At 49.3% G+C, this 16,010-nt stretch overlaps 1 protein-coding gene across 1 annotated transcript in view; it reads left to right on the top strand.

Annotated features, from left to right (window-relative positions):
• The window catches only part of SLC35F3 (solute carrier family 35 member F3), a 115,580-nt gene extending 99,874 nt beyond the window's left edge, over window positions 1–15,706 (top strand). The window contains exons 3-7 of the mRNA XM_039248838.1: window positions 784–1,003; window positions 7,682–7,807; window positions 10,277–10,469; window positions 11,245–11,334; window positions 14,214–15,706. Of these exons, the coding sequence (XP_039104769.1) occupies window positions 784–1,003; window positions 7,682–7,807; window positions 10,277–10,469; window positions 11,245–11,334; window positions 14,214–14,449 (865 nt within the window). The 3' untranslated portion in view covers window positions 14,450–15,706. The remainder of the gene's footprint in view (window positions 1–783; window positions 1,004–7,681; window positions 7,808–10,276; window positions 10,470–11,244; window positions 11,335–14,213) is intronic.
• Window positions 15,707–16,010: the final 304 nt, after the last annotated feature.

The raw sequence follows: 16,010 nt of genomic DNA, 5'->3' as shown, positions 1-16,010 counted from the left end.
CTCCTCTACTGTCTTCTTCTTCTGTGTGTGGAAAGCTGGCTTTGTTTTTCTGAAATGGTGTTTCATACACTCATGGTCCTTTCCCCTGAAATCCAGAAGGGCATTCAAAAACCTCCTTCTAGAAGTGTTTCCTCAGCTCGCTCTCTGTTCAGATGCTGAGCTCTTGAATCTGTGCTAGTTTCTTAGGTGGCATGGAGACATGAACTTCAATATGGTGGAAGGACAGACCCTAAAAAACGACCTCATGGAGAAAATGCATAGATAGTTAACACCACTTATATTATAGCCAAAATGTATGAGATGCGCCCAAAAAATGATTGCCCCTGCCTGGCCGGAGACAATTCCAGCTCAAGGTAAATTTTTTTTAAAATATGTTTTAGTGAGCTCTCTTCAAGTATTCTTCCCTCCCTGCCTCCCAAAAAAAGATCTAGTGACTTCCTTCTCTTAATAAGCAGGTAAAAGAATTCCTCGGACAGTCGCCATGGAACTGGGCCTTCTTCAGATCAGATAAGCCCAACACTCCACCACCTTCTGTCTAGAACCATCAGTTCCAAACTTAGCATGAGCAGAAAGAATAATCTATGATGTCAGACCATCATCGTGGGACATTTTCTTCAATGGACCAAAGTGATAGGTTGAAGGGCTTTTTAATAGATGTTCCTAAAAACATAATAAGAAGCGACCCCACCCCTTCCTCATTTGCTTTAAAAATGGGTATAGGGGGAAAAATGATCTGTCTCAACCCAAGAATATAATAACACTGCCTCTCTTTCCTTGTTTTAGGGAATGCTGTCGATTTTTTGGAGACAATGGCTTGACTTTGAAGGTGTTTTTTACAAAGGCAGCACCCTTTGGTGTTCTTTGGACACTCACAAACTACCTGTACTTACATGCAATAAAGAAAATAAACACTACGGATGTCTCCGTCTTATTCTGCTGCAACAAAGCTTTTGTGTTCTTGCTCTCATGGATCGTTCTCAGGGACAGGTTCATGGGAGTGAGGGTAAGTTCCTTATTCTCTGTCTTCCTCCCTCGCTCGATCATGTCTACCAAAACCTGCCCATTGGCTTGCTTAGCTCCATGCGCTGCATCATAAGCATAAACTGCTGACCACTTCCCTTCTGATTTGAAGCAGAAAAGGGGGCCCCGGCTGAGGGCCCAGTTCTTGGTGTGCCTTGCAAACTCTCTTGCTTGCAAACCATCCTAGACCAGCATTCATTAAAGCACCGTTCATTTCAAGCATTCCAACAAGCATTCCCTACAGTTTGTGCCAGTTGGGGACCCGCCCAGGGGATAGTGATGCATTTCCTCTCTGCGTGCTTTCTCTCTCTCTCCTGGGCAGCAGTGCCCTCCAGCCTGGAGCCCTCTGCTAACCTTGTCACCCTTTGCTTAGGATGCATCCGAAAGCCTGAGGATCCTTCCGCATCCACATACATATGTGTGTAGTCTTGTTGGCCCTTTGTCTGGACCGTGTGTACAAGCCAAAGTGGGCCAGATACACTTAGGCTAAATCCAGATTGTAGAGGGCCAGTTTCATCTCCTTCACACCCCAGGCGAAGGGAGAGGGTGGTTCTGTCCTTTGAATTACCTCGTGTTGTTGGATCAGATCCGAGACTTAGTAAATTCCGTCAAGAGCTAGTCAAACTCAGCCAGTCAAATTGCATAACAGTTGTGTGAAATATGACAAATGCACTATCAACTCTCAGGTGTTAAAGCAAGGGACTCACCCTGAATAAAAGCACGAGGTGACAGTTCAGTTGACAGAATCCTGATGGCCTCTGCTTGCCTCCCTCTGGTGGCCAGGAGCTGCTACTGCCCCATCACCACGCCGTGAACAAGCACAAAAGATTTGGCCACGCAGCTAGTTGACAGGGCACATCACTTACTCCTTCCTGCACCTTCAGGCCATGTGGGCCGGCCATGCAGCTGAGAGCCCTTTTGATGGGCAGCCCCGTGACCGTGAACCACAGAGGCATCCAGCAAGGGGCAGCCTCCACTCCAGGCCCTCCACTGTGTCCTTTGCTCATTGTCCTGGGAACAATGACATCACCCTGATGGAGGATTCACACCCACCTAGTTACTCAAACAGCAGTGGGGACATGAGTCAACTGCTGAGTAGTATTTTTAGCTTGCAGTCGGGGGAAATTTTGTTTTGAGGCTCAGTGTTAATTTTGGAATTAAAACTCACTCGCTGTGCTACCACCCAGAAAAGCTTTCAGCAAATAAATGATCTAATACATCACCACAAGAAACACAAGTACTTCCAGCAGTAATCTATTCAACAGCCTACCTGACTGGACACGGCAGACTCCAGTGACCTGGGTCCCACTGTGACTTTATTTTGATGCAACGTGCCAAGGGAATTCAGGAAGCTCTTCGACCTGATTCTGATGTCCAAAGAAAATTCCAAATGAGACTCTATTAATTGGGAAGAGAAACTTCAAGGTGAATTCCGCACCTAAGTTGGATATTCCTTTTTTTTTTGAGCTTAAGAGAAGTAGGTGGGAAACTACTTGAAACCCTCCTACACTCATAGAGGACAAGATGGCACACCCAGATCTTTTCTTTGTTGCTATTCATGGATAGGAGGGTTTTGTCCCCTGACATCCCTTGAACTACAATCCTGTCTAGCCGTCCTTGCCACTTGGTCAGTTCGGTCCGTCCTGACCACTTTATACTGAACAAAATTTTGTGTTGAAGCCATCACTAGGCCAGCACTGAAATGAGGGTCCCAGAAGCTGGGGTCGGCAATGAAATTTTGTAACCTGTAAAGTGCTGTTCAGCTGTGGTCTCTTTAATCAGCATTACTCCTCTGAGAAGCTTGTGACCCCCCCACCCGCCATCCAAGATCTTCCCACTCCAAGTCATGGTATATTCCCCTCTTCTCCTCTTTAAGAATTCAGAGAGCTAGCAAAATCCGTGAGACCCCAGCAGCGGTCAGAGCGATGGAAACTTCCCCCTTGGTAACAGGTGGAAACCTAGGTCCAAGATAAAATCTAACTGGTGCAAGCGTTCTTTTAGATTCCCCTGACTGCTGGGTTAGCCAGCACGAAAGTTCCAGACATTGAAGGAAACAGACAGTGTTCCCCATCCTGGGGGCTGAGCATCTGAGGTGGAGAGTCACACAGATATAAGACGAAGGAGCATCAACTTTATGTTTATGGGAACAGACTGCACAGAGGATCTGCATCATTACGACAGTTACTCGCATCGCAAGGGTTGTGGTTCGTGGAAAACATCAACTGTTCCAGGTCACATGGGCTGACCAAGAAGAGGCAAACGTATCTTCTCACGCCGGGGAGATCTGGCCACTTCAGGCATCAGAGGTGGCTGTTGAAAACAACTCAAGTTGGCCACTATGTCGACTTTGACCTGTGCTTAGATGGGCTTTCCGTATGTCCCCCCCGACTCTCCAGATTCAGGGTTTCTGATGCAATAGGGAGATGCTCTAATCTAGACTTGAGGGACTAGGCTTTGGGCCTTGATTCCATTCTTACAAGCTGTTAGGCCTTGAGCAAGTTACTTAACGTCTCCGAGCTTTCATTACTCGTTTTATAGGACAGTTGTGAGAATAAAATAAGATGATGCGTGCCTGGCACATAAAACCCAGTAACTGTTATCTTTCCCAGCATTGTTATTTTGATTATTCCTTCTCGACTGGAGGGCTTTGTTGGATCAGCTCCGTTCTTCTGGCGACAGTCCCGGAAGCTGACAAATGTCTAAGGAGGCAGTTTTGTGTAGCGAAAGCAGCGGTTGAACAAAAGCAGGTAGAACTCAGGGTGTGAAGAATGGCCTCTCCTAAAGCCGAGACCCACCCAGCTGTGCTCAGCAGCTGGATAAAGAAGCCTTGTCTGGGTGAGACCCGCTTCTCGATGGAAACGGAAGATGGGATCTTTTGTTTCCTCAGCATCTGGTCATAACTGTGGTAGCTGGGGCTTTCTAGCCAGGAGGGACTGAGGCAGAAGCAAGACAGCAAGCTGAGAGCTCATCACGTGGTCCCCCGAGTCCCAACAGCCCATTCCTGGGGATCCCATGCTTTTTCCAAAGACCAGCTCCCATTTCAGATTCCAGCCGATGTTTGCAATATGACGGTGCTTCTCGGTGCCGCCCAAGGGGCCATTTCCAAACGGTAGCTCCAACTTCGGATCTGACTGCCTTCTGTTTGGGAGGCTGCCCCCTGCCGCTTGAGCACAGCCGGGGGATGACCCAGAGCATGGGGGAGCACTTCAGGGCTTACAGCCAGCCCCTTCCCATGCTCTGAAATCGGAGGAGTCACCTAGAGAGAGGATCCCCACCAAACTCCCATAGTCTGAGTGGGGAAGAGTGGTCAGGAGCTGGGAGGGTTAGAGTTAGGGAAAGTATATTTAAAATGTGTCCTTTCCATTCCTCAAAATTGCCCCCGACTGTCCACATCCGCAGTGTAGCACCCGGGGCTCAGTTGGGCAGAGGGCGTGTAGCCCATCGCGGTCTGGGCAGAGGGGAGAGCAGAGCCCATCTGAGAGGTGGCCCAACTCTACAGTGCTGCACCCGGCGTTCCGCCTAGATGCTCGAGGGCTTTACCTCCTTCCCCTCAGCCTGACATGGGAGAGGGGACAGTGTGGCCACGAGGGAAGCAGGGTACATCACTGAGTGGCTGGGGTTCTGAATTCAGAGCCCACGGGGGCCAGGCAGGCTCTGGTGGGGTCACCATGCGAAGCAAGGCCACCAGTAAGAGGGTAATTGGCACCACCCTGGCCTCGGTGTCTCCTGTGTCTCAGTCCCCTCCCCCTCCAGCTGAAGAAGGGATGGTGGCTCTCACCCTTGTTGGTCTTAGAGCCACCGTCACCCATCAGTTTGAAGCCCTGAGTCCCTGTTTAGGAACAGGTCAATGGGCTACATGGAGGGGGTGGTGGAAGGTGGGAGAAAGGAGGCCCGGGGGAAATTCAGCTGTCTACTTTGCTTTATTTTCTCCTCAAACTCAGCATTCTCCCCCAGGGACACCCTGATCTAGACGACAAGGGGCATGTGAAACCACAGGACAGGCGTGTCTGGCCTTCCCGGAAAGTACATCGTAATGCAGGAAATACGCAACGAAACATTTCCAGGTGTAAACCAAGAACCCCAGATATGTTACGATATAAACGTAAAGTATGCACGCATTTAAAAAAAATTTTTTTAATGTTTCACATTTATTTTTGAGAGAGAGACACACACACACACACACACACACACACACACAGAATCTGAGCTGTCAGCACGGAGCCCAATGCGGGGCTCAAACCCACGAACCATGAGATGGTGACCTGAGCCAAAGTTGGACACTTAATGGTCTGAGCCCCCCAGACGCCCCTGCACATATTTTTGAAAGACAGAACTAGGATCTTGAAAGAAATGTCCATCTTGAGGAAGGACTTCCAGGCTCCGCGCCCCAGATCCATAGGGTGTTTCAGCCCTGCCCTGTGTCGGGGGGCATGAAGAGTGAGCTGAGCTCCAGCACTGTGGGTGCGCCCCAGGCTCAAGGCTAGGGGGTCCCATCAGGACTGCTGGTGCCAGGAGAACGGGTGCTTACAGTGGAGCTCACGGGAGTCCCCGGTGACTTGTGTCAGAGACTCCCAGGAGGAGAACTGGAGGTCTGAGCTGGGAGGAGACCCACAGTCCCCTGGGGCCACCTGTCAGCATGAACTCTTGGGGCCTCGACTCCCCAAGTACTGACTGGAAGGCTCTCCCTGTTACCCCTCCAGCCCCTTCCCTCTGCTCTTCTGCACAGCACAGCCCAGGCGGAAGCTTTCAGCCCTTCATTATTTAACCAGTAGGGAAGGCAGAGCAAGAGGCTGGAGACCAGCCTGCTAAGCCTTCGGGAGAAAAGAAGCCCCTGATCTCCTTCGTTTCCTTGACACTTCAGCCCCAAGTTTGAAAAGCCTCAACTGCCTTTGGAGCTGCACCGAATCATCCGACATGCAGCTATTTTCTTCCCTCCCTCTTTTTTCTAGTTATTTTTCTATCTGCGGACCTTCAATGCCCAGCCAGGTTGAACTGTTCCAGGCAGCACACTGTGCGTGTGTCCCCTGGACCAGAAGCCACCCTCTTCCGCTGCCGGCCTTATCGCTTGCCCCTCTCTTCGTATGAAGGGGGAAGAAGCTCCTTTATTGTCTTACTATCTCTGTTTCTTTCTCTACGTGACCAGTTGTGCACAGTACGGGTAGCATTTGAATATGCAATAGATTCAAGGGACGATGCAGAATGAAGCCTCTCAGTGACAGCGAGTTCCTAACCCTGAAAAGGACAAGTAGGCAGACACAGGCCTGCCTGGTCTTCTCTAGCAAACGACCGTCACCTGCTCCCTCCAGAGCCTCTGTGTTCTAGGCACAGATTTACCATGACAAGGAAGTACTGCATAAGGAATATACCAGAAATAGGTAACTCACACTGCATGAGACTCAACCACATTACCCTTCACTAACCTGAACATGTTATGTTTAAGCCGCAAAGGAAACCTCCGTTCAACTCTCAGAGAGTGTGGTTGACGGCGGCATATTACGTGAACCATCCTTTCCTGTTTAGACTTTGCAATCAGACAGACCTGAAATTTGGCGTCCCGGCTCAGCCACACACCAGGGCTTTGACCTTGGACGAGTTACGTAGCCTCTCTGAGCCAAAATCTTCACGTTTACAAAATGAAATGAATGATCATATCTACCTACTCTGAGATTTAAATGAGAAAATACGTAGAAAACACTTCTCCCGTGACCACCGAGTTAGTAAATGGCGACTGTCTGATATTGTTGCAGGTAGCCGAGGTCAGTTTGCATGATCCGTTAAGAGAAAGTGCTCAGTGAATCCAGTAGTGTAAACTTGTATTGCACACATTTGTTCCGGCCTCCCCGTGTTTTGCTTACAGCATCCCCCTCCGCACTTCACACCAGCGACATTTAGGTAGCTCCCTGACCACCTCGGGTTCAAACGTGTCCTTATTCTCTGTGCTGATGCATTCCTCCTTGGCGAAATGTTATCCCACGGAGCTAGTCCCCTGGGTCATCCGACAGTCTTATTGTGCGCAATGGCAGGAACGTGTACATCTCCCTGGAACGGCCATTCAACTCAAGAAGTCTGTATCCGGATAATGACAGGATTAAGAGGGTGCAGAGTGAGGGATGGCCCTGCAGCAGCTAAGAAAAGGAGCTGCGCCCCCAGGGTTAGGACACTGTTGCCCTTTGGCACATGACACTTGCTCTATCAGAAGACCCTACTGCTGGCGAGTTAACGGGGCCAAGATCTGTGCCCTCTCTCTGTTGAGATACAAAGTGAGTAAAAGCAAGATCACATGAGGCGCCTTCAGAAGGTTGGGAAGGAACTGAGGCGATTTCCAGATGTTGTCTACCAAGCCTTGTCACGGCCAAACCGCTGTTGGCATTCTGGCCACCTCCCCTGTGGTTCCCGAGGCTGACAGTGACGGGTCACCACAGGATGCTGGGCCTCAGCGTGTCTCCTTGCGGCCAACCATCCCAGGTTCCTTGGTGGCACCAAGCTTTACTGAGCAAGAGCAGAGACCTCGCTCATTCTCCAGAGACCTGGAAAGGAGGTCTTCCCTTTCCCTTCCCTCCCATTACTGAACTTCCATGAGCTTTTCTACCTCATTCACCCCCTGGCGGCCCATCAGATTTCCCACCACTACCCTCACCGCTGTCTTCTTCCTTCTGTCCAGATTGTGGCCGCCATCCTCGCCATCGCTGGGATCGTGATGATGACCTATGCGGATGGCTTCCACAGCCACTCGGTCATCGGCATAGCGCTGGTGGTGGGCTCTGCATCCATGTCTGCCCTCTACAAGGTAAGTGTGTGCGGGGCAAGCTCTCTGAGCTTTCCCAGGAGAGAACAGCAGGCCTCTGCATGGCTGGCCCGGCACTTTTGGGGCGCCTTGATGGCACTTGGTTTTAAGATGAGCAGCAAACAGACTTGTAGTAATGGAGGCGTGCACCCGTTCTTGGCTTTGGCTCTCTAGATCTTTCCATCAACGGCCATATCTTTGCAGTACTAGGGATAACATAGATGGAACAGTGGATCGGCAGTGTCAGATTTTAGTGACTTCATTGTTTGGCAAGGACTGGAGAGTATCAGGGGCCCTAAAGGGCCGCTTCAGTGTTTGGGGAGATAATTTTCCACCAGGTTCGATGTGAAGATTTAAATATCTGGTGCAGCCTTGTCAGTGAAATCTCTTATCACATGGTTTTTGCTCAGCATGAATTCATAATGCATTTTAAGCACCACCCAGAGATCCAAGAAACAACTACGATATGGGAATGATAATGTATTTTTGACAAAATGTTGGGAAGCACTGGAAAGCATGTCCCAACTGCAGATCTGGATGAGACCATTTAAAAAAAAATTTTTTTTTTAATGTTCATTTATTTTTGAGAGAGAGACAGAGTACAAGCAGGGGAGGGGCCGAGAGAGAGGGAGACACAGAATGGGAAGTAGGCTCCAGGCTCTGAGCTGTCAGCACAGAGCCCGATGAGGGGCTTGAATTCATGAACCTCAAGATCATGACCTGAGCCGAAGTCAGTTGCTTAACCAACTGAGCCACCCAGGTGCCCCTGAATGGGACCATTTTTGATCCCTGCTCTCTCCTTCCCCACCCCATCATGGCTCCTGACTGCTCTCGCTCCTCCTTCCCTTTCTTCCTCTCTCCTTCTTTTATATCCACGGTGAAGAATGCAAAATAGTCTCTGGCCTCCAAGCTGGGAACCCGACCTGGAAGATTCAATGAGGAGTGAGGACTTAGCTTTGAGACTTACTGGCCTTTTGTGGATCCAGACAGGAGGACAGAGAGAAGGAAGTATGGTAGAGAGGTATAAGAAAAGGCACCTTTTTCCCAGCTCTATGCATAAAATGTTTTGTGGTTTTGGGATGCGAAATAACTGTGCCTTCCCAACCTTCATCAGCTCCCCGCCCTCACTGCCCACAGAGAGATGCGCACACGCCATCTCCCTTCTCTGGAATGCAGCTCGCCACAAGGATGCGATAGGCCCACACCACTCTGAGACTTCAAAGCCACTATTCAAATGCAGAAAATAGGACAAGGCCACACTCAATCAACTGCGTGCTAATGGGAAGCAGAGAGCATACGGAAATGCAGTCAATCCACAATGAACACAAATAATGCTGATTTCTACTCCCATGACCCATCTCGTCCACTGCCCCATCTTTACTCAGAGGGTCCAGTGGGTGGAAGGCCATAAGCAATTTATTTCCCTTTTCATGCTCCTTGCACGTATGCCCAGAAATACCTGAAGGATTTGTGAACTGGCTGAAAAAAGGAAGAAGCAGGCAGAGAAGGAAGAGACTCAAGCTGGACTCACATCAGTTAGTTCCCTGGTTGTGGATCGTTCCCTGAACACGGGGGCCGCTGCCTCTATAATCCCAGCTTCCCGGCCACTCCAGGCACCTCTATCCGTCTCTTTCCGGCCCTCACACACTTGAAATACGTACAAACAAGAACAGGTGTAAGAAATCAGAGTGGGACGCATTCCACTATAATCCATGCCGTTTCTGGAACGGGATGGTGGGATGGAGCAGAGATGAGCTGTGAGTGTTAAAGTCCCTCTGCCTTCGATTTGTAGAAAATGTTTTTTCAGTCAAAGCTCTTTCTGCTGGGGTCAAGCTGTGTTGTGCAGAGTCAGAGATCCGCAAGAGGACTGTGTCGTCATGGCAGCCACTTCTAATGCCTGTGGCTTCCTCATCTTCAGACTCTCTGAAGCTGAGATGTCATATCATGAATACAGCACAGACATGGGTACCTGGGGGGCTCAGTCAGTTGAGCATCTGACTTTGGCTTGGGTCGTGATCTCATGGCTCGTGAGTTCGAGCCCCACGGCTGGCTCTGTTCTGACAGCTCAGAGCCTGGAGCCTGCTTCCCATTCTGTGTCTCCCTCTCCATCTCAGCCTTTACCCACTTGTGCTCTGTGTCTGTCTCTCTCTTTGAAAAATAAATAAACATTAAATGAACACAACAGAGACAAATCAAGCCTAGAGTGAAAACCCATGAGCCCTGCAGATGCCTTCTCTGAGGCCAGAGATCCAGAACTCTCCATTGTGGCACTACTGAGATTTGGATATGTGTACAGGTGCTCATAGGTCACACCCCACCACCTTCTCCAGGAAGCCTAGTGAGGTAGGATTTACCCATTACGTGGCTGCTCTCCTGTGGTCCAGCCCAGCCTTATCAGGTGTACTCTACTTCCCCTGACAAGGGGACATCCGGGGCGAGCCTTCACCCACCCTCCTCTGCTTTCTCTGGCAGGTTCTGTTCAAGCTCCTCCTGGGCAGTGCTAAGTTCGGAGAAGCCGCCTTATTTTTGTCCATTTTGGGTGTGTTTAACATCCTCTTCATCACCTGTATTCCCATCATCCTCTACTTTACCAAAGTGGAATACTGGAGCTCTTTCGATGACATTCCATGGGGCAACCTTTGTGGATTTTCAGTCCTCTTATTGAGTAAGTGGCCAGCGCCCTGTCCGAATGCCCGCCGTCAGAAGCGGGGATGGATGAGCAGGACTGGGATCTGGAAACCCGTGCCCTGAAGAAGAAAACCATTTTCTTCTTACACTTAAGTTCCCTGGGCTTTTCAAGATCGTTGAGTCTTTAAAGACTGTTAAGTCTTGGTAAAGATGGCCCTGGATTCTAATTCAGAGCCACAGTCGAGGCAGTAGTAGCCATAGTCACTGCCCCTCTGAATAGTGGTGCATCTGACCTGCTGAGAACAGAATAATCCCTATAGGACCGGGAGGGAATTGGCAAATAATACGTGCAGAGTTCTTAGAACATTGTCTGATATGCATCAATGTCCAATTAATATTATCAGTTACCATTACGGTTAATACCAGCATCACCATTACTTGATGGAAGGCTGGTCCTAGGCAGAAAAGTAGCCAAGAAGGTGCCTTGCCCAGTTTCCATCTAACAGTGCATGACCCAAAGCACCTGCCCATAGTCACTGCTGGCAAAACGCACTGGGATGTAGGGTGAGTAGGGTGCCCCCAGCCCTCTTTTCCAGTGCCTTTCCTTTCTTCAGAGCTCAGGGAAGGGGGGGAGGCTACATAATCAGAGTGTTTGACCCTAATCTCCACCCAAGTCACTGAGTCAGAGCAAAGGGCAGTGGTAACTCCTGTGACTCCAGCCTCATCAGAGAAGGGGGGGTGGGACAGACCGGGGAGGCTGTAAAGTTCAGGACCAGTCACGAATAACCCCCTTTTTCTGTTCTTTATTTCAGCATTCAATATTGTATTAAATTTTGGAATTGCTGTTACGTATCCCACTCTGATGTCTGTTGGAATCGTCCTCAGTGTACCTGTAAATGCAGGTAAGCCTGTATGGCTTCCTATATTTGCTTGTACACGTACACACACACACACACACACACACACACTCACACACACGTATGCAACTTACAAACACGCATACTCACAGACCCTCTTGCTGTGCCTGCTATGGAAAGCATGTTTAACCTTCTGTATAGGAAGAAAGCACTTAGGGCGCCTGGGTGACTCAGTCAGTTGAGGGTCTGACTCTTGATTTCAGCTCAGGTCATGTTCTCACAGTTCGTGGGACCAAGCCCTGCATCAGGCTTCACGTTGACAGCACAGAGCCTGCTTGGGATTTTCTCTCTCTCTCTCTTTCTCTCTCTCTCTGTCCCTCCCCTACTTGTATTTATTTATTTTGAGAGAGAGAGTAAGGTGTGCTCACTCTCTCAAAATAAATAAATAAACTTTAAAAACCAAAAGAAAGTGAGCACTTAGGTACAAAAATGTTGGTGTTTGTCACATATATGGTATTTCTCCGGAATGCACGGATTTTCACTTAGCACACCAAAGTACAGCTAGTCTCAAGCCATCTCAGTGCTAACTGGCGTGAGGACCAGAGACGAATATCATTAATATAATAATAAGTATGGAAAAATAGCAGGAAAAAAATTTAATTTTTGTAAGTGACTTCCTGGGGCAGAAAATGTGCTCAGGGTGTGAGGGTTACAGTGAAGAGTTTACAGACTGAAGAGGCACAGCGAGAAAGCGAGCGCCCTTTCCCCGGTTACTCGGGACCTTGCTTTGTTTTCCGCTGGGGACTCACCAATGCACCAAGTTGGCAGCTCTTCCAAAATGTGTTGCCAACGGCCCCTCACCTTCTTCCTTTCCTGGCTCGTTCCAGTGGGAATTTTAGAGTCCCCTCCTCACACCTGATGTCCCTGTATAACCTGTTCTTAGCCAAAGAAGGGTTTGGAAATCTGTTCTCTCCGTAGCACTCACCCCCTTGGCCCTGGTACAGCTCCCTCCAAAGCCACTTCCAGAACTCTCCCTCTGCCAGGCCATTAGAGGATTAGCCCCCGGGGAGTGGCAACCCCTTGTCCTGTTCAATATGGCGTCAGTAGGCAGAACAGCTCTCAACTTCCTACGCCTTTTCCCATGATCTGGTTCCTTGCCGCTCCTGTCCCACATGGTCTGTGGAGGCCTCATGAGGCCCCAGACCCTTCTAGGGGTTTCAGGGCAGTGTGTGGGAAAAGGTTTGGCTGGGATGTTGGCACCCACTCTGCCCACCTGAACGATGGTGGTCCCAACTCATCACCTCGCTGGGCCTCCACGCGTCTCCCCTAAATGTGAAGGTAGTACCTCTCCTCAGTCAACATCTCAAAAGGCTGAATGCTCCAGAGCCTCCGGAGAGCCAGTAAACAGTAGTCTAGACTGTGAGCCTCCAAACGCTGCTCCCTCCTGAAAAATAGCTTCTCAACTTACGCCCACCCCTTACGGCATCTTTATAGTCATGGTGTTCTACCTGCGAGAAGGCAGATCACAGGTGGCTCCTAGATGGGTGCTCACTTTCACCGTATCATACAGCCAGGTGTTTGAGAGAGAGATCAGGATCATTTCTCATTACTCGCCTGCAACATAAGGGGTTTGATTATGCCTCAAAGGAAGGGATCGCATTCCATTTTCAATCGGAAGAGAGGAGCAGAGAAGTCTGCCATTACCTGTTGTGTCAGAGCAGAGCCTTTGGGTGGTTGCCCGACTCTCCCTGATGCCTGTCCCTGGCGCAGCCCACGGGCCCGGCTAATTGACTATCCCCCGTCTGTCGAATTCACAGAATGTTCTGCCATTATTAAAAATTAAAGCCTTGCTGAATTACAGTGAGATACAAGAGGCACTTTAATTCCACAAAAGGGCTACTAACAATTTTTTTTTTCAGTTTTAACTTTTATCCCTTTGTCTTTCTCTGCCTGTCCTATAGACAAGGTGAGAGGGAGGGGAGGTTGGGGGGGGGGCAGGGAAAGTGGAGGCCCGTGAGGGAGAAGGACAGAGCCAGGCCATGCCCAGGGCCACATCCTGGACCCAGAGGTGGAAAGTTGGCAGACTGCAGGCCAGCAAGGTGGTTTTCAAAGGCGGCGTGCTCTAAGTCAGCAAACGCTCTTTCACCGAGTGATTTAAAAGAAAGCAGTTGGCATCTCTTGTGTAGAAGGTGGCCTCCAAATTTGCTTTGTCTGGTTTTAATTAAGAAAACAGGGAAATAAAACCAAAAAAAGAAAAAAGAAAAACCTTGATGTCCCCTTAATCCTGTGTTCCCTCACCCGATGTGGGTGAGGTATGAGCCCTATGCCCCGTGGACCTTTAATAAACTTGAATAGTCAGTGACAGCCCAGGTAGCTTTAGAGCCTCCTGCTAATGATGGCCTGGGGCAGAACAAGAAATTGTCTCTATTATCTTCAAAACACCAGTGTGAGTTTGGTCTTCAAACTGTATATATGCATATATTGGGAAATGACGCTTTTAAATTACAAGTATAAACTGTCATCGTAGAAAACATGAAAAGTACCAAAAAAATAAAGAAAGTCATAGTGTTTTCATTATCCTGCCACCCAGGGGTGGCCAAAATTAATCTTCAGGGTGTGTGTGTGTGTGTGTGTGTGTCTGTGTCTGTCCAACTGCCCCCTGCCATTTGCTTTGTCTGTCACATAAATCAGTGTCTGAACTAAGGTGCTGGGTCAGTTTGAGGAAGTGAGATACAAGCACCAGGCTTCACACCAAGGCGGTGTTTTAAAATTAAGAGGCAGTCCCTGCCCGCAAGGAACAAAGCCACACCGAGGAAGATTCTGTGGTCAAGGAAGACCACTTCCTGCCGGCCCGCACGAGGAGACGCCCCGGCCCTGCGCCGGGCTCACCTCCCCGTAACCCGGCTTTTCTGTGTCCCGTGCAGTGGTTGATCACTACACCAGTAAGATCGTCTTCAACGGGGTCCGGGTCATCGCCATCATCATCATCGGCCTGGGCTTCCTCCTCCTGCTCTTGCCCGAGGAGTGGGATGTCTGGTTGATCAAGCTGCTCACCCGCCTCAAAGTGAGGAAGAAGGAGGAGACGGCGGAGGGCGCCGCAGACCCGGGCTCGGGACCTCAGAGCAAGAACAGAAGAGCCCGCCCTTCGTTTGCCCGCTGACCGAGGCCCCCCAGAACTCTGGGGCGAACGCTCACGCTCGTTGTTAGTGACTTGGGGGGGGGTCTCTTCCTGGCGGGGGTCCCTCACTTCGGTAAGGTGTACATACCTGTACAGTTCCGGTAATCTGCGGTAAGTTATATGGTATTTATTGGCATGTCCAATTTGCTTGCACTTTTTCCACATCAGACCTTTCACCTAAGGTTACCAATTCAAGATGAAAGAGACCAGAAGGGCCTCTCGGCCCTTTTTCAATGAATGTAAGGCTGGTTACGACTACCCTGGCATTGGTTGTCTTGGGGATGACGAGAGGCAGGGCCAAGTGTTCTGAATCTTAGCAACTGAAAAATTACATTGCACACTGTGATTACTTTTCAGCTATGGTAGGGTCATATTTTGTTTTATACCAGAGCTGTATTCTTAATTTTAAGGGATCTCAATGAACCAAAAGCTAACTGTTCAGTTAATCTGGACGGACGGAGGGACGGATGAGGATGTCAAGAGGTGACGCGGAAAAGGAAAACGGACTTTGGAACCCATCGACTGTGGACTTAACCTCGGGCCGACAGTTGGAGGGGGACAGGCCCGAGCCGGGTGACAGAGAGGGAAAGAGACGTCCAAGCCCCAGCTGGCCCCAGTGTAAGATCATGCGCGAGAAATTACAGTGCCTTCTACAGAATTTTCGTCTTTACCTATGTGAAGCGAGGTGACATTGTAAGTCACTGGCGCCGTCTTATCATTTAGATGTAAAAATCTTTAGAAACCAATAAAACTATATGTGTGTGTGTATGTGTACAAAAAATGACGAGCCGGTGACCGGTGTAATGGTACATGGTTAGCAGTGTGCAATGCACATACAAGGTAGGCTGTGCCGGAGGTGGATTGCTGATTGCTTTCACTTCACGACCAAGATTGAAAAATTTCTTCCTGAACCTGTAAACCTTTTTATGAAACTTTTAAAGCACCAGGCTGTTTACGTACACAATCTAGGTCTGCCAGAAAACTTCTATCTGTGATAGATCTTGTAAAGAGGGACAAGGGGGTTAGAGTTTACTATTTTTGAAGTTTACATTGTTACATACGAAATGGAAACCTTATTTTGAAATGTTGTCATAACCCAATGGTGCACTCTGTTACCCATGGAGTCTTTCGTTTCATAGGGGAAAGGGGCATTCGTGACCTGAACTTTTTAGCAGATTATTATTCTCAGTTTCCATTACCTGTTTGGCCAAACAGATTAATAAACTATTTCAAAACGAAGCATGGTGTGCTGTGTTGGTGGCCACTTTGTTGAATTCCCACACCCACACCCCCACCACTCCCACCAACCTCCGTTCCCAGCAGGTCCCAACCTCCCACACCATCAAGGCACGGAAACCCACCCAACCACCTCCAGGGGAGAAGATTCTCACTGGAAAAACAGAGGTCACAAAAGCAAAATGCAAAATGGCCAGTTGAGCCTCATAGAAAACGTCTTGAGGCAACTTCTCCCTCCCCTCCTCCTCTCCATCACCCCCCTCTCCTTTCCCTCCAGGCGCCTGCCCCCTACTATGCTCTGGACATT

Source organism: Hyaena hyaena, unplaced genomic scaffold (assembly GCF_003009895.1).
Source record: "Hyaena hyaena isolate Hyena2069 unplaced genomic scaffold, ASM300989v1 scaffold_319, whole genome shotgun sequence".
In the NCBI taxonomy this organism is placed as follows: domain Eukaryota; kingdom Metazoa; phylum Chordata; class Mammalia; order Carnivora; family Hyaenidae; genus Hyaena; species Hyaena hyaena.
Note: the sequence above shows the minus strand (reverse complement) of the source record. Positions and strands in the feature narration are given on the sequence as shown.